The 24,538-nt window shown below is 38.7% G+C and overlaps 12 protein-coding genes across 12 annotated transcripts; 8 read left to right on the forward strand and 4 right to left on the reverse strand.

Moving 5' to 3' along the window:
• Positions 1-902: 902 nt before the first annotated feature.
• On the reverse strand, positions 903-1,787 carry LOC132953464 (histone H2B-like). Its single transcript, XM_061025876.1, has one exon. The coding sequence runs from the start codon at positions 1,749-1,751 to the stop codon at positions 1,371-1,373; it is 381 nt and encodes a 126-aa protein (XP_060881859.1). The 5' UTR covers positions 1,752-1,787; the 3' UTR covers positions 903-1,370.
• A 360-nt stretch (positions 1,788-2,147) lies between these two features.
• LOC132953463 (histone H2A-like) lies at positions 2,148-2,581 on the forward strand. Its single transcript, XM_061025875.1, has one exon. It carries the CDS (start codon positions 2,160-2,162, stop codon positions 2,535-2,537), a length of 378 nt encoding a protein of 125 aa, XP_060881858.1. The 5' UTR covers positions 2,148-2,159; the 3' UTR covers positions 2,538-2,581.
• Positions 2,582-3,730: 1,149 nt separating this feature from the next.
• LOC132953465 (histone H3) lies at positions 3,731-4,823 on the reverse strand. Its single transcript, XM_061025878.1, has one exon. The coding sequence runs from the start codon at positions 4,786-4,788 to the stop codon at positions 4,378-4,380; it is 411 nt and encodes a 136-aa protein (XP_060881861.1). The 5' UTR covers positions 4,789-4,823; the 3' UTR covers positions 3,731-4,377.
• A 227-nt stretch (positions 4,824-5,050) lies between these two features.
• LOC132953474 (histone H4) lies at positions 5,051-5,521 on the forward strand. Its single transcript, XM_061025888.1, has one exon. The coding sequence runs from the start codon at positions 5,095-5,097 to the stop codon at positions 5,404-5,406; it is 312 nt and encodes a 103-aa protein (XP_060881871.1). The 5' UTR covers positions 5,051-5,094; the 3' UTR covers positions 5,407-5,521.
• A 1,898-nt stretch (positions 5,522-7,419) lies between these two features.
• On the forward strand, positions 7,420-8,175 carry LOC132953466 (histone H1A, sperm-like). Its single transcript, XM_061025879.1, has one exon. The coding sequence runs from the start codon at positions 7,501-7,503 to the stop codon at positions 8,113-8,115; it is 615 nt and encodes a 204-aa protein (XP_060881862.1). The 5' UTR covers positions 7,420-7,500; the 3' UTR covers positions 8,116-8,175.
• Positions 8,176-10,196: 2,021 nt separating this feature from the next.
• Positions 10,197-11,081, reverse strand: LOC132953468 (histone H2B-like). Its single transcript, XM_061025881.1, has one exon. It carries the CDS (start codon positions 11,043-11,045, stop codon positions 10,665-10,667), a length of 381 nt encoding a protein of 126 aa, XP_060881864.1. The 5' UTR covers positions 11,046-11,081; the 3' UTR covers positions 10,197-10,664.
• A 372-nt stretch (positions 11,082-11,453) lies between these two features.
• Positions 11,454-11,875, forward strand: LOC132953471 (histone H2A-like). The gene has a single exon (XM_061025885.1). It carries the CDS (start codon positions 11,454-11,456, stop codon positions 11,829-11,831), a length of 378 nt encoding a protein of 125 aa, XP_060881868.1. The 3' UTR covers positions 11,832-11,875.
• A 2,469-nt stretch (positions 11,876-14,344) lies between these two features.
• LOC132953472 (histone H4) lies at positions 14,345-14,815 on the forward strand. Its single transcript, XM_061025886.1, has one exon. It carries the CDS (start codon positions 14,389-14,391, stop codon positions 14,698-14,700), a length of 312 nt encoding a protein of 103 aa, XP_060881869.1. The 5' UTR covers positions 14,345-14,388; the 3' UTR covers positions 14,701-14,815.
• Positions 14,816-16,713: 1,898 nt separating this feature from the next.
• LOC132953467 (histone H1A, sperm-like) lies at positions 16,714-17,469 on the forward strand. The gene has a single exon (XM_061025880.1). It carries the CDS (start codon positions 16,795-16,797, stop codon positions 17,407-17,409), a length of 615 nt encoding a protein of 204 aa, XP_060881863.1. The 5' UTR covers positions 16,714-16,794; the 3' UTR covers positions 17,410-17,469.
• A 2,021-nt stretch (positions 17,470-19,490) lies between these two features.
• LOC132953469 (histone H2B-like) lies at positions 19,491-20,375 on the reverse strand. The gene has a single exon (XM_061025882.1). The coding sequence runs from the start codon at positions 20,337-20,339 to the stop codon at positions 19,959-19,961; it is 381 nt and encodes a 126-aa protein (XP_060881865.1). The 5' UTR covers positions 20,340-20,375; the 3' UTR covers positions 19,491-19,958.
• Positions 20,376-20,747: 372 nt separating this feature from the next.
• LOC132953470 (histone H2A-like) lies at positions 20,748-21,169 on the forward strand. The gene has a single exon (XM_061025883.1). The coding sequence runs from the start codon at positions 20,748-20,750 to the stop codon at positions 21,123-21,125; it is 378 nt and encodes a 125-aa protein (XP_060881866.1). The 3' UTR covers positions 21,126-21,169.
• Positions 21,170-23,638: 2,469 nt separating this feature from the next.
• Positions 23,639-24,109, forward strand: LOC132953473 (histone H4). The gene has a single exon (XM_061025887.1). The coding sequence runs from the start codon at positions 23,683-23,685 to the stop codon at positions 23,992-23,994; it is 312 nt and encodes a 103-aa protein (XP_060881870.1). The 5' UTR covers positions 23,639-23,682; the 3' UTR covers positions 23,995-24,109.
• Positions 24,110-24,538: the final 429 nt, after the last annotated feature.

Consider the following 24,538-nt stretch of genomic DNA (forward strand, 5'->3'; position numbering starts at 1 on the left):
CGACACTCAGCTGATGTTTAGAACTTCACGCATTACATACGTCATGTATTTTAAAATTTCATTCGAGTTTATTATTCAATAACAACCAATTTTTCTGGAGCCCTTATCAGTGTCACCAATGTATATGTCACCAGTAAAATATTACTACATATTTCAATGATACGTTTTGTGAAATTGTAAATTTTGCACGTTGTAATTTTGTGTTATTTAGCTACCTATTATCTATAGGTTTTGAGGTTAAAAAAAAAATCTAATAAAATTCGAAATTTACTTGTACCTATAAATAGCTCAAAAAGAGTAAAAATATTTTAATAATAATATTGTAGGATGTGTGGAAAATATAAATAAAAATATAATTTTTTTATCATAAATAAAATAAAATGTCATCTTGCCACCTGGGATATTATGATAATGTTATAATAAAAAATAAAAAAAACCCTTTTTTTAATGTTAAAAATATTACAATGCCGTTGTCGTACTTTTGGTACAACCGTGGCACTTGAACCAGAATTTGGCGGATGGTCGTTTTTGTTATTTGGATAGACTATATTATTTAATTTGGATAACTGTCGGGAATCGAATAATTCAACAGTGTAACAATATCCACGAGACCACGACGTATAAAACATACATTATAATTATACACGACACTAGCAGCCGATTATCGTCTGTTTATTTATAGATACTTTTGACCCGCGTTCTGGGGAAGTTTGATGAATAGGTACGCCATTTACCGAGTAAACACTGACATTGTTATAAATATATTTTTATTACTGATAGTCGATAAATAAACAATAATTATCCAGGATTCTCGGTGTTTATATGGCTTCAATTACGTAAGATACCGATTGTACCTAATTAAAAACCCGAAAGACCCATGTTGACATTACAGTCTGGTTAGGTATAGCTATTACTCACAGTCGCTCAAATATATATTAACGTTAATTTTTTCATTACCACTTATCGACCGACAGTTAACACATAATAATGAAATTTGCCGTGCCCATACGATTGGTTATTTTTAGCATGTTTTTGCCAAATCTCGTGTTTTCGACGGTAAAACCCGCACAACGTCTATTAATATCCATCGCATTTATAATAATACACACGATATTATATCATTCTATCAAAGAAGAACTCGATGTTTTAGTAAATTTCTTACGTAACCGGACAGCATTTTTTTTCGTTAACTATCCCGATAATCACGCAGTGCTCCCCGCTCTGTACACACTGCAAATGTTCAAAATATTCTACATGCGATAGTTTTAGTTCAAAAATAATGGTTGTTAGAGAACAGAAATTTTATAGCGATTGGTGGCCCTGAAAAGGGCCGTTTTAGTTGAGTAATGATATTTCACAAAACGGGAGACTTATTTGGAGCTGGTGTACTTGGTCACAGCCTTGGTTCCTTCACTGACGGCGTGCTTGGCCAATTCACCGGGCAACAAGAGTCGGACGGCAGTTTGGATTTCCCGGCTGGTAATGGTCGAACGTTTGTTGTAGTGGGCCAGACGACTGGATTCGGCGGCGATGCGCTCGAACAGGTCGTTGACGAAGCTGTTCATGATGCTCATGGCTTTGGACGAGACTCCGGTGTCGGGATGTACTTGTTTCAACACTTTGTAGATGTAGATTGCGTACGATTCTTTCCTCTTGGGCTTGCGCTTCTTGTCGGACTTGGCGATGTTCTTTTGTGCCTTGCCGGACGACTTCTTCATTGCTTTGCCCGCCGATTTTCCTCCTGGAGCCATTTCGAATAATTGTAAATAGACTTGTTGACGACTGAAACGTTGTGTACTGAGTGATAATTTGACATTACATCACTGGGTATATATTACCAAACCCAAGCGACATTCCGTTCGTTTATTGGTGTAAAAACCCACAGTGATGACGGTATAAATAGAATCGTCGATTAGTCCATAACAACGGAAAATGGAAATTTCTCCACGAGTACGTTTCACGATTATGTCGAACGAAAACCACAACGTTTGGTAATGAAAATCAACCGAACGGTGTGACGTAGTATCGTAGTGTTGTTATCTCTGTCCAATCACAGAATTGCTGTCCACAATTTTACTATATAAACGAAAATTTCAGGAAAATTATACAACAGTCTCGTCTAGTATCGAATCTGAACCATACCAAGCACTATAAAAATCATGAGCGGACGCGGCAAAGCAGGAAAATCGAAGGGAGGCAAATCCAAGACCAGGTCGTCCCGCGCCGGACTCCAGTTCCCGGTCGGTCGTATCCATCGTCTGTTGAGAAAAGGAAACTACGCCGAACGTGTCGGAGCCGGAGCACCGGTATACCTGGCCGCCGTCATGGAGTACTTGGCAGCTGAAGTTTTGGAGTTGGCCGGTAACGCGGCCCGTGACAACAAGAAGTCTCGTATCATCCCCAGACATTTGCAATTGGCCATCAGGAACGACGAGGAGTTGAACAAATTGTTGTCCGGAGTGACCATCGCTCAAGGTGGTGTGTTGCCCAACATCCAAGCCGTGCTCTTGCCCAAGAAGACCGAGAAGAAGGCTTAACTTTGATACCCCTTACCCAACAAACACAGTTAATAAAACGGCCCTTTTCAGGGCCACCAAAATCAAAACAAACGTCCGTCCGAAGTTTTTTCAGCAGATGCACTAGACAGTGTAGGTAGTACTACACGTGTAGCTGTTGTTGCTTTCAGATTTTTAAGCGAATGCCTTGACATTTTTTAATCGAGACCGGGCGCGATTTTACATTAAATACACTTGGATAACGATTCTGAAGTGACTTAATTCCATTTCCTTCATATTTCGAGGAAGCCGTCACGTCTTGTGGCCTTTAACCTTAAAAATCGGATTAATAAAAAATGATCACATCGAATTATTAATAGGTACACTGTCAAAATAAGATGGCTCGTCGTCAAACGAATGTTTCTAATTAGACGCTAATTTTACTCAAATATGGCTACGCTGACCACTGGCGGCTTACAAAACAACGTTTTTATTAAAAAATTATATTTTTTATCCTTATAATTTTTTAAGTTTTTTACTCTTTTATACGACAACGTGGTGTTTTTTAATTTTATATTCCAAAGCAGAATATTTTTCTTAGTATTTCGATACATAGAAGTGGACAAACATTTCGCGGGGTAACCCCGTAACACTCCACTCCGCTCATCTAAACTTTAAATACTTATAACTCATCAACTACTCGTCCCAAATTCGGTTTTCATGTATCGAAATACCAAGAAAAATATTCTGCTTTGGAATATAAAATTAAAAAACACTATGTTGTCGTATAAAAAAGTAAAAATCTAAAAAAATTATAAGGATAAAAAATATTTAAAAATATAATTTTTTTAATAAAAACGTTGTTTTATAAGCGATTTGAAACGATGTAAAAAAAAAAAAAAATTTACACTTTATGAAATATTGATTGTTGTTTGATAAAAGAATCGCCCGGTGTTAACTGTATAAGTAGAACAAAATATTTTGACGGTTTGATTGTGACATTAAAAATAATCTAGTTATGTTGTATAATTTGACAAGACGGTAATCAGATGATTAGCAATCAAACAATGAAATACAAAATGAATTCTAAAAATATTCTAATAGGTATCTGTTTTCGGTTATTTGGGAAATGACGACGCGATAAAGTATCGAGATTAGTACTTAACTGTATTGTAAATACCGTGATGCGGGTATTACCGTCGATAACAAGACATTTGGAAAAACATTCTAAAAATAACCCCTTTGTATGGTTAGGTTAGGTAACCTAACCTAACCGGGACAATTCCGTTATTATGTGTTGTTGTCTGTCGATCCGTGGTAATGAAAATATTAATATCAACACGTGAGCGACTGAATAAGTTATACCTAACCATATTATTATACCCGTCTACAATGTCAACATGGGTCTTTCGGAATTTTTAATTAGATACTATCGGTGTTTTACTTAATTGAAGCCATGTAAACACCGAGAATCCTGGACAATTATTGTTTATTGATCGATAATAAAAATGTCAATGTTTACATGGTAGTAAATGGCGTACACCTATTTATCAAACTTCGTGACAAGAGTATCTATAAATAAACAGACGGTAGTCCGCTGGCTGGTGGTGTCGTGTATTATAACGTATGTTTTAAACGTCGTGGTCTCGTGGATATTGTCACACCGTTGAATTATTCGATTCCTGATCTTATAATTTTGGCCTGGGTTGTTCATTTATTATTGTCCGGTTTTGTAAAATATGTATATAATAGAAATATACTGCCGCTAATGCAAAACTAACACAATCACTATTATACGTGCCCATCGCCAGAATACAAGTACGTATTGGTGGCCCTGAAAAGGGCCTTTTTAAGGTATGATAACTAATGACGATGATCAAAGTTAAGCACGTTCACCGCGGATACGACGGGCCAACTGGATGTCCTTTGGCATGATGGTGACACGCTTGGCGTGGATCGCGCAAAGATTGGTGTCTTCGAACAGACCTACCAAGTATGCCTCGCTAGCTTCTTGCAACGCCATGACCGCGGAGCTCTGGAAACGCAGGTCGGTCTTGAAGTCCTGGGCGATCTCGCGCACTAGACGTTGGAACGGCAATTTGCGGATCAAAAGTTCTGTGCTCTTCTGATAACGACGGATTTCACGGAGGGCAACGGTTCCCGGACGGTAACGATGTGGTTTTTTCACTCCTCCGGTGGCGGGTGCGCTCTTACGTGCGGCTTTGGTGGCCAACTGTTTCCTGGGCGCCTTTCCGCCGGTAGATTTACGAGCTGTCTGCTTGGTACGTGCCATTGCGCTGCTGGATTAGATTGTTCTGGATTGGTGTGCAAAACGTGGATGTCGGACGACTGATGTGGTTCGAACACACTGTCGACCGGTATATATACGTAAATGGGAACGGTATGCGTCGTCCTCATTGGACGATGTTTAACGTTTAGAATTTTAGCGGCGGGGGTGGGGGGATAACCGGTCATGGTTCCGATTGGTGGTTCGGTGTCGTGAGAAACGTTTAAAAGGGACTGCGACCTGAAGTAAAGTATCAGTCAACGTTCAGTTCACATCCGAGCAAGTTGTCCAACACTATTTCCAACATTCAAAATGACAGGACGAGGCAAAGGAGGAAAAGGTCTGGGAAAAGGAGGCGCGAAACGTCATCGTAAAGTGCTCCGTGATAACATCCAGGGAATCACCAAGCCCGCCATCCGTCGGTTGGCTCGCCGAGGCGGTGTTAAACGTATTTCCGGTTTGATCTACGAAGAGACCCGTGGAGTTCTGAAGGTATTCCTGGAAAACGTGATCCGTGACGCAGTCACGTACACCGAGCACGCCAAGAGGAAGACCGTCACCGCCATGGACGTCGTGTACGCTCTCAAACGACAAGGTCGTACTCTGTACGGTTTCGGAGGTTAAATACTTACTTCTGAAGTTTAAAAACATCTTAAAAAGGCCCTTTTCAGGGCCACCATATGATGATGCCATAATATGTCGTTTATAATACCTTAGAATAAAGAAATATTCCGTTCAAGTTGGTGGTTATTCGTAGGCGTAAATGATAATTCCCAATTTGCTTAAGAAAACACGCGGAATAACGCTCCGAATATAATAGATTATATTCTATAATATTTTTTTTTCATGATTATAATTGAAATACTACCGTAAGTCAAAACATAGAAATAACGTTACGCTGATAACCGTAATCTTGTTATGATATTATTATATTGCGGGACTTAGAATTCAATATTACAAAAAAAGCTTTTTTGCGAATTCCAGTGGTGATTCACTATTTCACTACGTCATTCGTTTCGTGAACCTACCATGAATAAGCTATGAGGTTTTTGTTTAATGATTTATTTTTAGAATGTTATTTTTCGAATTTCATTATGTACATTATAATTGTTATATTACAAGAAACATCGGTTCCTATAATACGATAGATTAACCATGATGACATGTATAATAGTATAGGTGCTATAAACACGATAGATATTCATATTATTAATAGCCGTTGTGCGGGTATTACCGTCGATAACAAACAATTTGGTGAAAACATTCTAAAAATAACTCACCAATGAAAAACCTCAAAGAACGATATTGAGAATACTGGCAAAAAGGGTGTCCAAACACGTAGAAAATGTAAACTATTGTTGTAGGAACTAAAATTCAGAAAATTTGTTTCTATAGAAATACCGGGACGGGGAATAATAATAATATCTCGACGTAATTAAACGTCATTATAAGTTAAATCATTGATGCAGTTATAAATAAAATTTCATTTGGGAAATTCTTAATCCATGGTTTTATTTTAACTAATTACAACGAAACTTTGAATTAACTGAGGGCATTGCGTGAATTTTTTCATGTACTTTATCACTTGTAAGACGGACACAACAAATGCGTGTACGTGTACAGGCCACGACGTTGCGCAGGTGAACCGTAAACAATTCACGTTCATTTTTTGTTTTATTTTTTTAACTTTTCGTCTATCCAGATATAACGCGATGAGACTCCTGAACACCTATTTGCAGTTGTTAATATGACTACTTGTCTTGAGGTCGATCAGCACACATTTTAAGATTATTTATTTATTTTATTTGAATTTAAAATTTTGGAAAACATTAAATATTTAAACAAAATCGACAGGAGTTTAGGAAACGTTAACCTAACCTAACCTAACCTAACCTAACCTAACCTAACCTAACGTCAGGAGTTTAGGAACGAGAAAATGTGTTGTTATCGATCTCAAGTAAATATTTTAATGTATTCAAATCAGTTTTCAAACGTCTTATCACGCTATCAGGTCCATCGGTAGGTCGGGACAAAAAGTGCATACAAATGAACATAAATTGTTGGTAATCTGCATTGAGTTTCGACCGAAGTCCTCTAACAATGTGTCATTATAATTATTTATTCAACATGATTTCGGTTAAGTACGATGAAGACGAGATTTATTGATAAAGTCTGCCTCGTTAAAATTTCAGGTAGAAACGCCGGTGACGCCGTGCCGTAGCAGAGTCCTAAAACCGTCATATTCGAACAGCCGCTGTTCGTCGGGAAATCGGTCGATTGGAAATCTGCAAATTCTATGGTCTCGGGAAACTCGTGGAGAATTAATCCAAAATATTTTTGTAAATTTTCGTCTGGTTTCAGTCATACGGCAGACATTCAAATACGGTTTACGAAAACCCGGTCGGAAGTGTGGAAATAACGACTTGTGGTGGTTTCGTGGTACTGGGTGGCGATGCAATAATCATTGGCGATCGTTTAGAATTTAGTTAGCTTTCCAAAAAGTTCAAAGCCAGATTTTTACCACCATTTCCCGTTGAGATATTGTGAAAAACGATTGTACAACCGTAGCTCGGAGGACGACGCGAATCACACTGGTTTACTAGTTGGCACGGTGCACTGTATATATTTACACATTTTTTAACACACTTGGTATCGCCACAGTGAACAGTCGAATTGTCCATCGTTTTAAATATATACCTGAACAATTTCATCATCAACATGACAGACACCGTCGCTACAACTCCGGCTCCAGTCGCCGCATCGCCGGCCGCGAAGAAGTCTCCTGCCAAGAAGAAGTTGTCGGCTTCTAAAGTCAAGAAGACCGTTGCGTTGCACCCGACCACCGCCGTGATGGTCACGTCGGCCATCAAGGAGCTCAAGGAGAAGAAAGGTTCGTCGTTACCGGCCATCAAGAAATACTTGGCCGCCAACTACAAAGTCGATCCCGCCAAGCTGGCGCCTTTCATCAGGAAGTTTTTGAAAGCCGCCGTCGCCAACGGTACCGTCGTCCAGACCAAGGGAACCGGCGCTTCGGGACACTTCAAGTTGCCCGTCGCCGAGGTCAAGCCGAAAAAGGCCGTTGTAGCCAAAAAGAAGAAATCCATCGTCAAAAAAGTCAAAGCCGCCGGAACACCGAAGAAGAAGAAGCTCGTAGCCGCCAAGAAACCCGCGGCGGGTGAACCAGCAGCCAAAAAAGCGAAAAAGACCGCTGCGGCGAAACCCAAGGCGACTACACCAAAGAAGGCCCCAGCCAAAGCGAAAAAGCCGGCCGCCGTCAAACCCAAATCGAAGAAGACTCCGATCAAGAAAACCGCAGCTCCCAAAAAGAAGTAGTGCGGTAGTGTTAAATACTATCCATCTTCCTCCCTTAAAACGGTCCTTTTCAGGACCACCAAATTTTATGACTCGCACTTCTCTCACCAACTATTATATTTTTTCATACATTTTTGTAAGCTCTACGATTGTATGACGCGTGATTTAGAAAAACATATTTTATAAAGTCTGTTCGCGTTTGGTCGTTTCAGACTATGGACGGGTGAGACGCACCCAGTTGCGGTTTGGATTATATTGCAATTAATTAAAATAAAAACATCGGTTACAATTGTTAAGGAATTCCCAAATTCAATGTTATTTATAACCGACTAATATAAACATTTAATTACGTCGAGATACTATTGCCCGTATCGGTATTTCTATAGGTTTTTCATTGATGAGTTATTTTTACAATGTTTTTACCAAATTCCTTGTGACCCGCACAATGGCTATTAACGACATGAATATTATTTATTATCAAATTATAATGTTATATTTATATCACCTGTGACAATCGCCAATTGTGTTGACGTTCTAATAATTCAAATAAACCGAGACGTGAATAGAAAGACAAGTCGTTAAGCGGTAAATAATATAACTAAATTAAGTCGCACATTTCGTTACGTTCGGGTTATTTTCATCAAATATTTCGATACTTTCAAGTTTCAGTTCGGAGCGGGACGAAGGCAGCTGTTTCTTCGGCGGCGGACATCTGAACGTCTGTCCTTGATACATATGACACAGCTCTACGTTTCATCGGAAGAGTCGGTGTTTACGCGTAAGTTTGTTTTAATTTTATTTTAGTGCTCAAATTTACCATTTTAGACTTGAATTGAATTAAATATTTATCGACACGGACGATTTGCTAACTCGGTGACGTATAAACGATTTAAATAATAATAACATTTTAATTACGTCGGTACATTATTGCTTGTGTCGGTATTTCTATAGGTTTTTCATTGATGAGTTATTTTTAGAACGTTTTTACCAAATTCCTTGTTATCGACGGTAATAGCTGCACGGCGGCTATTAATGATACGAATATAAATCGTATTTATAGTATACTATAATATGTCTTGCAAGAAACATCATAGGAACCGATATTTTAGTAAAATCCTTAAATAACCGGACACCATTTTTTTTCGTGAATTTTTTTTTACCCGACTATTTGCTGAAAAATATGGTTGAATCAGCGTTTGACGACACTCAGCTGATGTTTAGAACTTCACGCATTACATACGTCATGTATTTTAAAATTTCATTCGAGTTTATTATTCAATAACAACCAATTTTTCTGGAGCCCTTATCAGTGTCACCAATGTATATGTCACCAGTAAAATATTACTACATATTTCAATGATACGTTTTGTGAAATTGTAAATTTTGCACGTTGTAATTTTGTGTTATTTAGCTACCTATTATCTATAGGTTTTGAGGTTAAAAAAAAAATCTAATAAAATTCGAAATTTACTTGTACCTATAAATAGCTCAAAAAGAGTAAAAATATTTTAATAATAATATTGTAGGATGTGTGGAAAATATAAATAAAAATATAATTTTTTTATCATAAATAAAATAAAATGTCATCTTGCCACCTGGGATATTATGATAATGTTATAATAAAAAATAAAAAAAACCCTTTTTTTAATGTTAAAAATATTACAATGCCGTTGTCGTACTTTTGGTACAACCGTGGCACTTGAACCAGAATTTGGCGGATGGTCGTTTTTGTTATTTGGATAGACTATATTATTTAATTTGGATAACTGTCGGGAATCGAATAATTCAACAGTGTAACAATATCCACGAGACCACGACGTATAAAACATACATTATAATTATACACGACACTAGCAGCCGATTATCGTCTGTTTATTTATAGATACTTTTGACCCGCGTTCTGGGGAAGTTTGATGAATAGGTACGCCATTTACCGAGTAAACACTGACATTGTTATAAATATATTTTTATTACTGATAGTCGATAAATAAACAATAATTATCCAGGATTCTCGGTGTTTATATGGCTTCAATTACGTAAGATACCGATTGTACCTAATTAAAAACCCGAAAGACCCATGTTGACATTACAGTCTGGTTAGGTATAGCTATTACTCACAGTCGCTCAAATATATATTAACGTTAATTTTTTCATTACCACTTATCGACCGACAGTTAACACATAATAATGAAATTTGCCGTGCCCATACGATTGGTTATTTTTAGCATGTTTTTGCCAAATCTCGTGTTTTCGACGGTAAAACCCGCACAACGTCTATTAATATCCATCGCATTTATAATAATACACACGATATTATATCATTCTATCAAAGAAGAACTCGATGTTTTAGTAAATTTCTTACGTAACCGGACAGCATTTTTTTTCGTTAACTATCCCGATAATCACGCAGTGCTCCCCGCTCTGTACACACTGCAAATGTTCAAAATATTCTACATGCGATAGTTTTAGTTCAAAAATAATGGTTGTTAGAGAACAGAAATTTTATAGCGATTGGTGGCCCTGAAAAGGGCCGTTTTAGTTGAGTAATGATATTTCACAAAACGGGAGACTTATTTGGAGCTGGTGTACTTGGTCACAGCCTTGGTTCCTTCACTGACGGCGTGCTTGGCCAATTCACCGGGCAACAAGAGTCGGACGGCAGTTTGGATTTCCCGGCTGGTAATGGTCGAACGTTTGTTGTAGTGGGCCAGACGACTGGATTCGGCGGCGATGCGCTCGAACAGGTCGTTGACGAAGCTGTTCATGATGCTCATGGCTTTGGACGAGACTCCGGTGTCGGGATGTACTTGTTTCAACACTTTGTAGATGTAGATTGCGTACGATTCTTTCCTCTTGGGCTTGCGCTTCTTGTCGGACTTGGCGATGTTCTTTTGTGCCTTGCCGGACGACTTCTTCATTGCTTTGCCCGCCGATTTTCCTCCTGGAGCCATTTCGAATAATTGTAAATAGACTTGTTGACGACTGAAACGTTGTGTACTGAGTGATAATTTGACATTACATCACTGGGTATATATTACCAAACCCAAGCGACATTCCGTTCGTTTATTGGTGTAAAAACCCACAGTGATGACGGTATAAATAGAATCGTCGATTAGTCCATAACAACGGAAAATGGAAATTTCTCCACGAGTACGTTTCACGATTATGTCGAACGAAAACCACAACGTTTGGTAATGAAAATCAACCGAACGGTGTGACGTAGTATCGTAGTGTTGTTATCTCTGTCCAATCACAGAATTGCTGTCCACAATTTTACTATATAAACGAAAATTTCAGGAAAATTATACAACAGTCTCGTCTAGTATCGAATCTGAACCATACCAAGCACTATAAAAATCATGAGCGGACGCGGCAAAGCAGGAAAATCGAAGGGAGGCAAATCCAAGACCAGGTCGTCCCGCGCCGGACTCCAGTTCCCGGTCGGTCGTATCCATCGTCTGTTGAGAAAAGGAAACTACGCCGAACGTGTCGGAGCCGGAGCACCGGTATACCTGGCCGCCGTCATGGAGTACTTGGCAGCTGAAGTTTTGGAGTTGGCCGGTAACGCGGCCCGTGACAACAAGAAGTCTCGTATCATCCCCAGACATTTGCAATTGGCCATCAGGAACGACGAGGAGTTGAACAAATTGTTGTCCGGAGTGACCATCGCTCAAGGTGGTGTGTTGCCCAACATCCAAGCCGTGCTCTTGCCCAAGAAGACCGAGAAGAAGGCTTAACTTTGATACCCCTTACCCAACAAACACAGTTAATAAAACGGCCCTTTTCAGGGCCACCAAAATCAAAACAAACGTCCGTCCGAAGTTTTTTCAGCAGATGCACTAGACAGTGTAGGTAGTACTACACGTGTAGCTGTTGTTGCTTTCAGATTTTTAAGCGAATGCCTTGACATTTTTTAATCGAGACCGGGCGCGATTTTACATTAAATACACTTGGATAACGATTCTGAAGTGACTTAATTCCATTTCCTTCATATTTCGAGGAAGCCGTCACGTCTTGTGGCCTTTAACCTTAAAAATCGGATTAATAAAAAATGATCACATCGAATTATTAATAGGTACACTGTCAAAATAAGATGGCTCGTCGTCAAACGAATGTTTCTAATTAGACGCTAATTTTACTCAAATATGGCTACGCTGACCACTGGCGGCTTACAAAACAACGTTTTTATTAAAAAATTATATTTTTTATCCTTATAATTTTTTAAGTTTTTTACTCTTTTATACGACAACGTGGTGTTTTTTAATTTTATATTCCAAAGCAGAATATTTTTCTTAGTATTTCGATACATAGAAGTGGACAAACATTTCGCGGGGTAACCCCGTAACACTCCACTCCGCTCATCTAAACTTTAAATACTTATAACTCATCAACTACTCGTCCCAAATTCGGTTTTCATGTATCGAAATACCAAGAAAAATATTCTGCTTTGGAATATAAAATTAAAAAACACTATGTTGTCGTATAAAAAAGTAAAAATCTAAAAAAATTATAAGGATAAAAAATATTTAAAAATATAATTTTTTTAATAAAAACGTTGTTTTATAAGCGATTTGAAACGATGTAAAAAAAAAAAAAAATTTACACTTTATGAAATATTGATTGTTGTTTGATAAAAGAATCGCCCGGTGTTAACTGTATAAGTAGAACAAAATATTTTGACGGTTTGATTGTGACATTAAAAATAATCTAGTTATGTTGTATAATTTGACAAGACGGTAATCAGATGATTAGCAATCAAACAATGAAATACAAAATGAATTCTAAAAATATTCTAATAGGTATCTGTTTTCGGTTATTTGGGAAATGACGACGCGATAAAGTATCGAGATTAGTACTTAACTGTATTGTAAATACCGTGATGCGGGTATTACCGTCGATAACAAGACATTTGGAAAAACATTCTAAAAATAACCCCTTTGTATGGTTAGGTTAGGTAACCTAACCTAACCGGGACAATTCCGTTATTATGTGTTGTTGTCTGTCGATCCGTGGTAATGAAAATATTAATATCAACACGTGAGCGACTGAATAAGTTATACCTAACCATATTATTATACCCGTCTACAATGTCAACATGGGTCTTTCGGAATTTTTAATTAGATACTATCGGTGTTTTACTTAATTGAAGCCATGTAAACACCGAGAATCCTGGACAATTATTGTTTATTGATCGATAATAAAAATGTCAATGTTTACATGGTAGTAAATGGCGTACACCTATTTATCAAACTTCGTGACAAGAGTATCTATAAATAAACAGACGGTAGTCCGCTGGCTGGTGGTGTCGTGTATTATAACGTATGTTTTAAACGTCGTGGTCTCGTGGATATTGTCACACCGTTGAATTATTCGATTCCTGATCTTATAATTTTGGCCTGGGTTGTTCATTTATTATTGTCCGGTTTTGTAAAATATGTATATAATAGAAATATACTGCCGCTAATGCAAAACTAACACAATCACTATTATACGTGCCCATCGCCAGAATACAAGTACGTATTGGTGGCCCTGAAAAGGGCCTTTTTAAGGTATGATAACTAATGACGATGATCAAAGTTAAGCACGTTCACCGCGGATACGACGGGCCAACTGGATGTCCTTTGGCATGATGGTGACACGCTTGGCGTGGATCGCGCAAAGATTGGTGTCTTCGAACAGACCTACCAAGTATGCCTCGCTAGCTTCTTGCAACGCCATGACCGCGGAGCTCTGGAAACGCAGGTCGGTCTTGAAGTCCTGGGCGATCTCGCGCACTAGACGTTGGAACGGCAATTTGCGGATCAAAAGTTCTGTGCTCTTCTGATAACGACGGATTTCACGGAGGGCAACGGTTCCCGGACGGTAACGATGTGGTTTTTTCACTCCTCCGGTGGCGGGTGCGCTCTTACGTGCGGCTTTGGTGGCCAACTGTTTCCTGGGCGCCTTTCCGCCGGTAGATTTACGAGCTGTCTGCTTGGTACGTGCCATTGCGCTGCTGGATTAGATTGTTCTGGATTGGTGTGCAAAACGTGGATGTCGGACGACTGATGTGGTTCGAACACACTGTCGACCGGTATATATACGTAAATGGGAACGGTATGCGTCGTCCTCATTGGACGATGTTTAACGTTTAGAATTTTAGCGGCGGGGGTGGGGGGATAACCGGTCATGGTTCCGATTGGTGGTTCGGTGTCGTGAGAAACGTTTAAAAGGGACTGCGACCTGAAGTAAAGTATCAGTCAACGTTCAGTTCACATCCGAGCAAGTTGTCCAACACTATTTCCAACATTCAAAATGACAGGACGAGGCAAAGGAGGAAAAGGTCTGGGAAAAGGAGGCGCGAAACGTCATCGTAAAGTGCTCCGTGATAACATCCAGGGAATCACCAAGCCCGCCATCCGTCGGTTGGCTCGCCGAGGCGGTGTTAAACGTATTTCCGGTTTGATCTACGAAGAGACCCGTGGAGTTCTGAAGGTATTCCTGGAAAACGTGATCCGTGACGCAGTCACGTACACCGAGCACGCCAAGAGGAAGACCGTCACCGCCATGGACGTCGTGTACGCTCTCAAACGACAAGGTCGTACTCTGTACGGTTTCGGAGGTTAAATACTTACTTCTGAAGTTTAAAAACATCTTAAAAAGGCCCTTTTCAGGGCCACCATATGATGATGCCATAATATGTCGTTTATAATACCTTAGAATAAAGAAATATTCCGTTCAAGTTGGTGGTTATTCGTAGGCGTAAATGATAATTCCCAATTTGCTTAAGAAAACACGCGGAATAACGCTCCGAATATAATAGATTATATTCTATAATATTTTTTTTTCATGATTATAATTGAAATACTACCGTAAGTCAAAACATAGAAATAACGTTACGCTGATAACCGTAATCTTGTTATGATATTATTATATTGCGGGACTTAGAATTCAATATTACAAAAAAAGCTTTTTTGCGAATTCCAGTGGTGATTCACTATTTCACTACGTCATTCGTTTCGTGAACCTACCATGAATAAGCTATGAGGTTTTTGTTTAATGATTTATTTTTAGAATGTTATTTTTCGAATTTCATTATGTACATTATAATTGTTATATTACAAGAAACATCGGTTCCTATAATACGATAGATTAACCATGATGACATGTATAATAGTATAGGTGCTATAAACACGATAGATATTCATATTATTAATAGCCGTTGTGCGGGTATTACCGTCGATAACAAACAATTTGGTGAAAACATTCTAAAAATAACTCACCAATGAAAAACCTCAAAGAACGATATTGAGAATACTGGCAAAAAGGGTGTCCAAACACGTAGAAAATGTAAACTATTGTTGTAGGAACTAAAATTCAGAAAATTTGTTTCTATAGAAATACCGGGACGGGGAATAATAATAATATCTCGACGTAATTAAACGTCATTATAAGTTAAATCATTGATGCAGTTATAAATAAAATTTCATTTGGGAAATTCTTAATCCATGGTTTTATTTTAACTAATTACAACGAAACTTTGAATTAACTGAGGGCATTGCGTGAATTTTTTCATGTACTTTATCACTTGTAAGACGGACACAACAAATGCGTGTACGTGTACAGGCCACGACGTTGCGCAGGTGAACCGTAAACAATTCACGTTCATTTTTTGTTTTATTTTTTTAACTTTTCGTCTATCCAGATATAACGCGATGAGACTCCTGAACACCTATTTGCAGTTGTTAATATGACTACTTGTCTTGAGGTCGATCAGCACACATTTTAAGATTATTTATTTATTTTATTTGAATTTAAAATTTTGGAAAACATTAAATATTTAAACAAAATCGACAGGAGTTTAGGAAACGTTAACCTAACCTAACCTAACCTAACCTAACCTAACCTAACCTAACGTCAGGAGTTTAGGAACGAGAAAATGTGTTGTTATCGATCTCAAGTAAATATTTTAATGTATTCAAATCAGTTTTCAAACGTCTTATCACGCTATCAGGTCCATCGGTAGGTCGGGACAAAAAGTGCATACAAATGAACATAAATTGTTGGTAATCTGCATTGAGTTTCGACCGAAGTCCTCTAACAATGTGTCATTATAATTATTTATTCAACATGATTTCGGTTAAGTACGATGAAGACGAGATTTATTGATAAAGTCTGCCTCGTTAAAATTTCAGGTAGAAACGCCGGTGACGCCGTGCCGTAGCAGAGTCCTAAAACCGTCATATTCGAACAGCCGCTGTTCGTCGGGAAATCGGTCGATTGGAAATCTGCAAATTCTATGGTCTCGGGAAACTCGTGGAGAATTAATCCAAAATATTTTTGTAAATTTTCGTCTGGTTTCAGTCATACGGCAGACATTCAAATACGGTTTACGAAAACCCGGTCGGAAGTGTGGAAATAACGACTTGTGGTGGTTTCGTGGTACTGGGTGGCGATGCAATAATCATTGGCGATCGTTTAGAATTTAGTTAGCTTTCCAAAAAGTTCAAAGCCAGATTTTTACCACCATTTCCCGTTGAGATATTGTGAAAAACGATTGTACAACCGTAGCTCGGAGGACGACGCGAATCACACTGGTTTACTAGTTGGCACGGTGCACTGTATATATTTACACATTTTTTAACACACTTGGTATCGCCACAGTGAACAGTCGAATTGTCCATCGTTTTAAATATATACCTGAACAATTTCATCATCAACATGACAGACACCGTCGCTACAACTCCGGCTCCAGTCGCCGCATCGCCGGCCGCGAAGAAGTCTCCTGCCAAGAAGAAGTTGTCGGCTTCTAAAGTCAAGAAGACCGTTGCGTTGCACCCGACCACCGCCGTGATGGTCACGTCGGCCATCAAGGAGCTCAAGGAGAAGAAAGGTTCGTCGTTACCGGCCATCAAGAAATACTTGGCCGCCAACTACAAAGTCGATCCCGCCAAGCTGGCGCCTTTCATCAGGAAGTTTTTGAAAGCCGCCGTCGCCAACGGTACCGTCGTCCAGACCAAGGGAACCGGCGCTTCGGGACACTTCAAGTTGCCCGTCGCCGAGGTCAAGCCGAAAAAGGCCGTTGTAGCCAAAAAGAAGAAATCCATCGTCAAAAAAGTCAAAGCCGCCGGAACACCGAAGAAGAAGAAGCTCGTAGCCGCCAAGAAACCCGCGGCGGGTGAACCAGCAGCCAAAAAAGCGAAAAAGACCGCTGCGGCGAAACCCAAGGCGACTACACCAAAGAAGGCCCCAGCCAAAGCGAAAAAGCCGGCCGCCGTCAAACCCAAATCGAAGAAGACTCCGATCAAGAAAACCGCAGCTCCCAAAAAGAAGTAGTGCGGTAGTGTTAAATACTATCCATCTTCCTCCCTTAAAACGGTCCTTTTCAGGACCACCAAATTTTATGACTCGCACTTCTCTCACCAACTATTATATTTTTTCATACATTTTTGTAAGCTCTACGATTGTATGACGCGTGATTTAGAAAAACATATTTTATAAAGTCTGTTCGCGTTTGGTCGTTTCAGACTATGGACGGGTGAGACGCACCCAGTTGCGGTTTGGATTATATTGCAATTAATTAAAATAAAAACATCGGTTACAATTGTTAAGGAATTCCCAAATTCAATGTTATTTATAACCGACTAATATAAACATTTAATTACGTCGAGATACTATTGCCCGTATCGGTATTTCTATAGGTTTTTCATTGATGAGTTATTTTTACAATGTTTTTACCAAATTCCTTGTGACCCGCACAATGGCTATTAACGACATGAATATTATTTATTATCAAATTATAATGTTATATTTATATCACCTGTGACAATCGCCAATTGTGTTGACGTTCTAATAATTCAAATAAACCGAGACGTGAATAGAAAGACAAGTCGTTAAGCGGTAAATAATATAACTAAATTAAGTCGCACATTTCGTTACGTTCGGGTTATTTTCATCAAATATTTCGATACTTTCAAGTTTCAGTTCGGAGCGGGACGAAGGCAGCTGTTTCTTCGGCGGCGGACATCTGAACGTCTGTCCTTGATACATATGACACAGCTCTACGTTTCATCGGAAGAGTCGGTGTTTACGCGTAAGTTTGTTTTAATTTTATTTTAGTGCTCAAATTTACCATTTTAGACTTGAATTGAATTAAATATTTATCGACACGGACGATTTGCTAACTCGGTGACGTATAAACGATTTAAATAATAATAACATTTTAATTACGTCGGTACATTATTGCTTGTGTCGGTATTTCTATAGGTTTTTCATTGATGAGTTATTTTTAGAACGTTTTTACCAAATTCCTTGTTATCGACGGTAATAGCTGCACGGCGGCTATTAATGATACGAATATAAATCGTATTTATAGTATACTATAATATGTCTTGCAAGAAACATCATAGGAACCGATATTTTAGTAAAATCCTTAAATAACCGGACACCATTTTTTTTCGTGAATTTTTTTTTACCCGACTATTTGCTGAAAAATATGGTTGAATCAGCGTTTGACGACACTCAGCTGATGTTTAGAACTTCACGCATTACATACGTCATGTATTTTAAAATTTCATTCGAGTTTATTATTCAATAACAACCAATTTTTCTGGAGCCCTTATCAGTGTCACCAATGTATATGTCACCAGTAAAATATTACTACATATTTCAATGATACGTTTTGTGAAATTGTAAATTTTGCACGTTGTAATTTTGTGTTATTTAGCTACCTATTATCTATAGGTTTTGAGGTTAAAAAAAAAATCTAATAAAATTCGAAATTTACTTGTACCTATAAATAGCTCAAAAAGAGTAAAAATATTTTAATAATAATATTGTAGGATGTGTGGAAAATATAAATAAAAATATAATTTTTTTATCATAAATAAAATAAAATGTCATCTTGCCACCTGGGATATTATGATAATGTTATAATAAAAAATAAAAAAAACCCTTTTTTTAATGTTAAAAATATTACAATGCCGTTGTCGTACTTTTGGTACAACCGTGGCACTTGAACCAGAATTTGGCGGATGGTCGTTTTTGTTATTTGGATAGACTATATTATTTAATTTGGATAACTGTCGGGAATCGAATAATTCAACAGTGTAACAATATCCACGAGACCACGACGTATAAAACATACATTATAATTATACACGACACTAGCAGCCGATTATCGTCTGTTTATTTATAGATACTTTTGACCCGCGTTCTGGGGAAGTTTGATGAATAGGTACGCCATTTACCGAGTAAACACTGACATTGTTATAAATATATTTTTATTACTGATAGTCGATAAATAAACAATAATTATCCAGGATTCTCGGTGTTTATATGGCTTCAATTACGTAAGATACCGATTGTACCTAATTAAAAACCCGAAAGACCCATGTTGACATTACAGTCTGGTTAGGTATAGCTATTACTCACAGTCGCTCAAATATATATTAACGTTAATTTTTTCATTACCACTTATCGACCGACAGTTAACACATAATAATGAAATTTGCCGTGCCCATACGATTGGTTATTTTTAGCATGTTTTTGCCAAATCTCGTGTTTTCGACGGTAAAACCCGCACAACGTCTATTAATATCCATCGCATTTATAATAATACACACGATATTATATCATTCTATCAAAGAAGAACTCGATGTTTTAGTAAATTTCTTACGTAACCGGACAGCATTTTTTTTCGTTAACTATCCCGATAATCACGCAGTGCTCCCCGCTCTGTACACACTGCAAATGTTCAAAATATTCTACATGCGATAGTTTTAGTTCAAAAATAATGGTTGTTAGAGAACAGAAATTTTATAGCGATTGGTGGCCCTGAAAAGGGCCGTTTTAGTTGAGTAATGATATTTCACAAAACGGGAGACTTATTTGGAGCTGGTGTACTTGGTCACAGCCTTGGTTCCTTCACTGACGGCGTGCTTGGCCAATTCACCGGGCAACAAGAGTCGGACGGCAGTTTGGATTTCCCGGCTGGTAATGGTCGAACGTTTGTTGTAGTGGGCCAGACGACTGGATTCGGCGGCGATGCGCTCGAACAGGTCGTTGACGAAGCTGTTCATGATGCTCATGGCTTTGGACGAGACTCCGGTGTCGGGATGTACTTGTTTCAACACTTTGTAGATGTAGATTGCGTACGATTCTTTCCTCTTGGGCTTGCGCTTCTTGTCGGACTTGGCGATGTTCTTTTGTGCCTTGCCGGACGACTTCTTCATTGCTTTGCCCGCCGATTTTCCTCCTGGAGCCATTTCGAATAATTGTAAATAGACTTGTTGACGACTGAAACGTTGTGTACTGAGTGATAATTTGACATTACATCACTGGGTATATATTACCAAACCCAAGCGACATTCCGTTCGTTTATTGGTGTAAAAACCCACAGTGATGACGGTATAAATAGAATCGTCGATTAGTCCATAACAACGGAAAATGGAAATTTCTCCACGAGTACGTTTCACGATTATGTCGAACGAAAACCACAACGTTTGGTAATGAAAATCAACCGAACGGTGTGACGTAGTATCGTAGTGTTGTTATCTCTGTCCAATCACAGAATTGCTGTCCACAATTTTACTATATAAACGAAAATTTCAGGAAAATTATACAACAGTCTCGTCTAGTATCGAATCTGAACCATACCAAGCACTATAAAAATCATGAGCGGACGCGGCAAAGCAGGAAAATCGAAGGGAGGCAAATCCAAGACCAGGTCGTCCCGCGCCGGACTCCAGTTCCCGGTCGGTCGTATCCATCGTCTGTTGAGAAAAGGAAACTACGCCGAACGTGTCGGAGCCGGAGCACCGGTATACCTGGCCGCCGTCATGGAGTACTTGGCAGCTGAAGTTTTGGAGTTGGCCGGTAACGCGGCCCGTGACAACAAGAAGTCTCGTATCATCCCCAGACATTTGCAATTGGCCATCAGGAACGACGAGGAGTTGAACAAATTGTTGTCCGGAGTGACCATCGCTCAAGGTGGTGTGTTGCCCAACATCCAAGCCGTGCTCTTGCCCAAGAAGACCGAGAAGAAGGCTTAACTTTGATACCCCTTACCCAACAAACACAGTTAATAAAACGGCCCTTTTCAGGGCCACCAAAATCAAAACAAACGTCCGTCCGAAGTTTTTTCAGCAGATGCACTAGACAGTGTAGGTAGTACTACACGTGTAGCTGTTGTTGCTTTCAGATTTTTAAGCGAATGCCTTGACATTTTTTAATCGAGACCGGGCGCGATTTTACATTAAATACACTTGGATAACGATTCTGAAGTGACTTAATTCCATTTCCTTCATATTTCGAGGAAGCCGTCACGTCTTGTGGCCTTTAACCTTAAAAATCGGATTAATAAAAAATGATCACATCGAATTATTAATAGGTACACTGTCAAAATAAGATGGCTCGTCGTCAAACGAATGTTTCTAATTAGACGCTAATTTTACTCAAATATGGCTACGCTGACCACTGGCGGCTTACAAAACAACGTTTTTATTAAAAAATTATATTTTTTATCCTTATAATTTTTTAAGTTTTTTACTCTTTTATACGACAACGTGGTGTTTTTTAATTTTATATTCCAAAGCAGAATATTTTTCTTAGTATTTCGATACATAGAAGTGGACAAACATTTCGCGGGGTAACCCCGTAACACTCCACTCCGCTCATCTAAACTTTAAATACTTATAACTCATCAACTACTCGTCCCAAATTCGGTTTTCATGTATCGAAATACCAAGAAAAATATTCTGCTTTGGAATATAAAATTAAAAAACACTATGTTGTCGTATAAAAAAGTAAAAATCTAAAAAAATTATAAGGATAAAAAATATTTAAAAATATAATTTTTTTAATAAAAACGTTGTTTTATAAGCGATTTGAAACGATGTAAAAAAAAAAAAAAATTTACACTTTATGAAATATTGATTGTTGTTTGATAAAAGAATCGCCCGGTGTTAACTGTATAAGTAGAACAAAATATTTTGACGGTTTGATTGTGACATTAAAAATAATCTAGTTATGTTGTATAATTTGACAAGACGGTAATCAGATGATTAGCAATCAAACAATGAAATACAAAATGAATTCTAAAAATATTCTAATAGGTATCTGTTTTCGGTTATTTGGGAAATGACGACGCGATAAAGTATCGAGATTAGTACTTAACTGTATTGTAAATACCGTGATGCGGGTATTACCGTCGATAACAAGACATTTGGAAAAACATTCTAAAAATAACCCCTTTGTATGGTTAGGTTAGGTAACCTAACCTAACCGGGACAATTCCGTTATTATGTGTTGTTGTCTGTCGATCCGTGGTAATGAAAATATTAATATCAACACGTGAGCGACTGAATAAGTTATACCTAACCATATTATTATACCCGTCTACAATGTCAACATGGGTCTTTCGGAATTTTTAATTAGATACTATCGGTGTTTTACTTAATTGAAGCCATGTAAACACCGAGAATCCTGGACAATTATTGTTTATTGATCGATAATAAAAATGTCAATGTTTACATGGTAGTAAATGGCGTACACCTATTTATCAAACTTCGTGACAAGAGTATCTATAAATAAACAGACGGTAGTCCGCTGGCTGGTGGTGTCGTGTATTATAACGTATGTTTTAAACGTCGTGGTCTCGTGGATATTGTCACACCGTTGAATTATTCGATTCCTGATCTTATAATTTTGGCCTGGGTTGTTCATTTATTATTGTCCGGTTTTGTAAAATATGTATATAATAGAAATATACTGCCGCTAATGCAAAACTAACACAATCACTATTATACGTGCCCATCGCCAGAATACAAGTACGTATTGGTGGCCCTGAAAAGGGCCTTTTTAAGGTATGATAACTAATGACGATGATCAAAGTTAAGCACGTTCACCGCGGATACGACGGGCCAACTGGATGTCCTTTGGCATGATGGTGACACGCTTGGCGTGGATCGCGCAAAGATTGGTGTCTTCGAACAGACCTACCAAGTATGCCTCGCTAGCTTCTTGCAACGCCATGACCGCGGAGCTCTGGAAACGCAGGTCGGTCTTGAAGTCCTGGGCGATCTCGCGCACTAGACGTTGGAACGGCAATTTGCGGATCAAAAGTTCTGTGCTCTTCTGATAACGACGGATTTCACGGAGGGCAACGGTTCCCGGACGGTAACGATGTGGTTTTTTCACTCCTCCGGTGGCGGGTGCGCTCTTACGTGCGGCTTTGGTGGCCAACTGTTTCCTGGGCGCCTTTCCGCCGGTAGATTTACGAGCTGTCTGCTTGGTACGTGCCATTGCGCTGCTGGATTAGATTGTTCTGGATTGGTGTGCAAAACGTGGATGTCGGACGACTGATGTGGTTCGAACACACTGTCGACCGGTATATATACGTAAATGGGAACGGTATGCGTCGTCCTCATTGGACGATGTTTAACGTTTAGAATTTTAGCGGCGGGGGTGGGGGGATAACCGGTCATGGTTCCGATTGGTGGTTCGGTGTCGTGAGAAACGTTTAAAAGGGACTGCGACCTGAAGTAAAGTATCAGTCAACGTTCAGTTCACATCCGAGCAAGTTGTCCAACACTATTTCCAACATTCAAAATGACAGGACGAGGCAAAGGAGGAAAAGGTCTGGGAAAAGGAGGCGCGAAACGTCATCGTAAAGTGCTCCGTGATAACATCCAGGGAATCACCAAGCCCGCCATCCGTCGGTTGGCTCGCCGAGGCGGTGTTAAACGTATTTCCGGTTTGATCTACGAAGAGACCCGTGGAGTTCTGAAGGTATTCCTGGAAAACGTGATCCGTGACGCAGTCACGTACACCGAGCACGCCAAGAGGAAGACCGTCACCGCCATGGACGTCGTGTACGCTCTCAAACGACAAGGTCGTACTCTGTACGGTTTCGGAGGTTAAATACTTACTTCTGAAGTTTAAAAACATCTTAAAAAGGCCCTTTTCAGGGCCACCATATGATGATGCCATAATATGTCGTTTATAATACCTTAGAATAAAGAAATATTCCGTTCAAGTTGGTGGTTATTCGTAGGCGTAAATGATAATTCCCAATTTGCTTAAGAAAACACGCGGAATAACGCTCCGAATATAATAGATTATATTCTATAATATTTTTTTTTCATGATTATAATTGAAATACTACCGTAAGTCAAAACATAGAAATAACGTTACGCTGATAACCGTAATCTTGTTATGATATTATTATATTGCGGGACTTAGAATTCAATATTACAAAAAAAGCTTTTTTGCGAATTCCAGTGGTGATTCACTATTTCACTACGTCATTCGTTTCGTGAACCTACCATGAATAAGCTATGAGGTTTTTGTTTAATGATTTATTTTTAGAATGTTATTTTTCGAATTTCATTATGTACATTATAATTGTTATATTACAAGAAACATCGGTTCCTATAATACGATAGATTAACCATGATGACATGTA

The sequence above is a fragment of the Metopolophium dirhodum genome, unplaced genomic scaffold, assembly GCF_019925205.1.
Source record: "Metopolophium dirhodum isolate CAU unplaced genomic scaffold, ASM1992520v1 scaffold45, whole genome shotgun sequence".
Classification (NCBI taxonomy): Eukaryota; Metazoa; Arthropoda; class Insecta; order Hemiptera; family Aphididae; genus Metopolophium; species Metopolophium dirhodum.

Coding starts and splice junctions, on each gene's coding strand:
- LOC132953464 (XM_061025876.1), bottom strand. CDS start 1,751: ATGGCTCCAGGAGGAAAATCGGCGGGCAAAGCAATGAAGAAGTCGTCC.
- LOC132953463 (XM_061025875.1), top strand. CDS start 2,160: ATGAGCGGACGCGGCAAAGCAGGAAAATCGAAGGGAGGCAAATCCAAG.
- LOC132953465 (XM_061025878.1), bottom strand. CDS start 4,788: ATGGCACGTACCAAGCAGACAGCTCGTAAATCTACCGGCGGAAAGGCG.
- LOC132953474 (XM_061025888.1), top strand. CDS start 5,095: ATGACAGGACGAGGCAAAGGAGGAAAAGGTCTGGGAAAAGGAGGCGCG.
- LOC132953466 (XM_061025879.1), top strand. CDS start 7,501: ATGACAGACACCGTCGCTACAACTCCGGCTCCAGTCGCCGCATCGCCG.
- LOC132953468 (XM_061025881.1), bottom strand. CDS start 11,045: ATGGCTCCAGGAGGAAAATCGGCGGGCAAAGCAATGAAGAAGTCGTCC.
- LOC132953471 (XM_061025885.1), top strand. CDS start 11,454: ATGAGCGGACGCGGCAAAGCAGGAAAATCGAAGGGAGGCAAATCCAAG.
- LOC132953472 (XM_061025886.1), top strand. CDS start 14,389: ATGACAGGACGAGGCAAAGGAGGAAAAGGTCTGGGAAAAGGAGGCGCG.
- LOC132953467 (XM_061025880.1), top strand. CDS start 16,795: ATGACAGACACCGTCGCTACAACTCCGGCTCCAGTCGCCGCATCGCCG.
- LOC132953469 (XM_061025882.1), bottom strand. CDS start 20,339: ATGGCTCCAGGAGGAAAATCGGCGGGCAAAGCAATGAAGAAGTCGTCC.
- LOC132953470 (XM_061025883.1), top strand. CDS start 20,748: ATGAGCGGACGCGGCAAAGCAGGAAAATCGAAGGGAGGCAAATCCAAG.
- LOC132953473 (XM_061025887.1), top strand. CDS start 23,683: ATGACAGGACGAGGCAAAGGAGGAAAAGGTCTGGGAAAAGGAGGCGCG.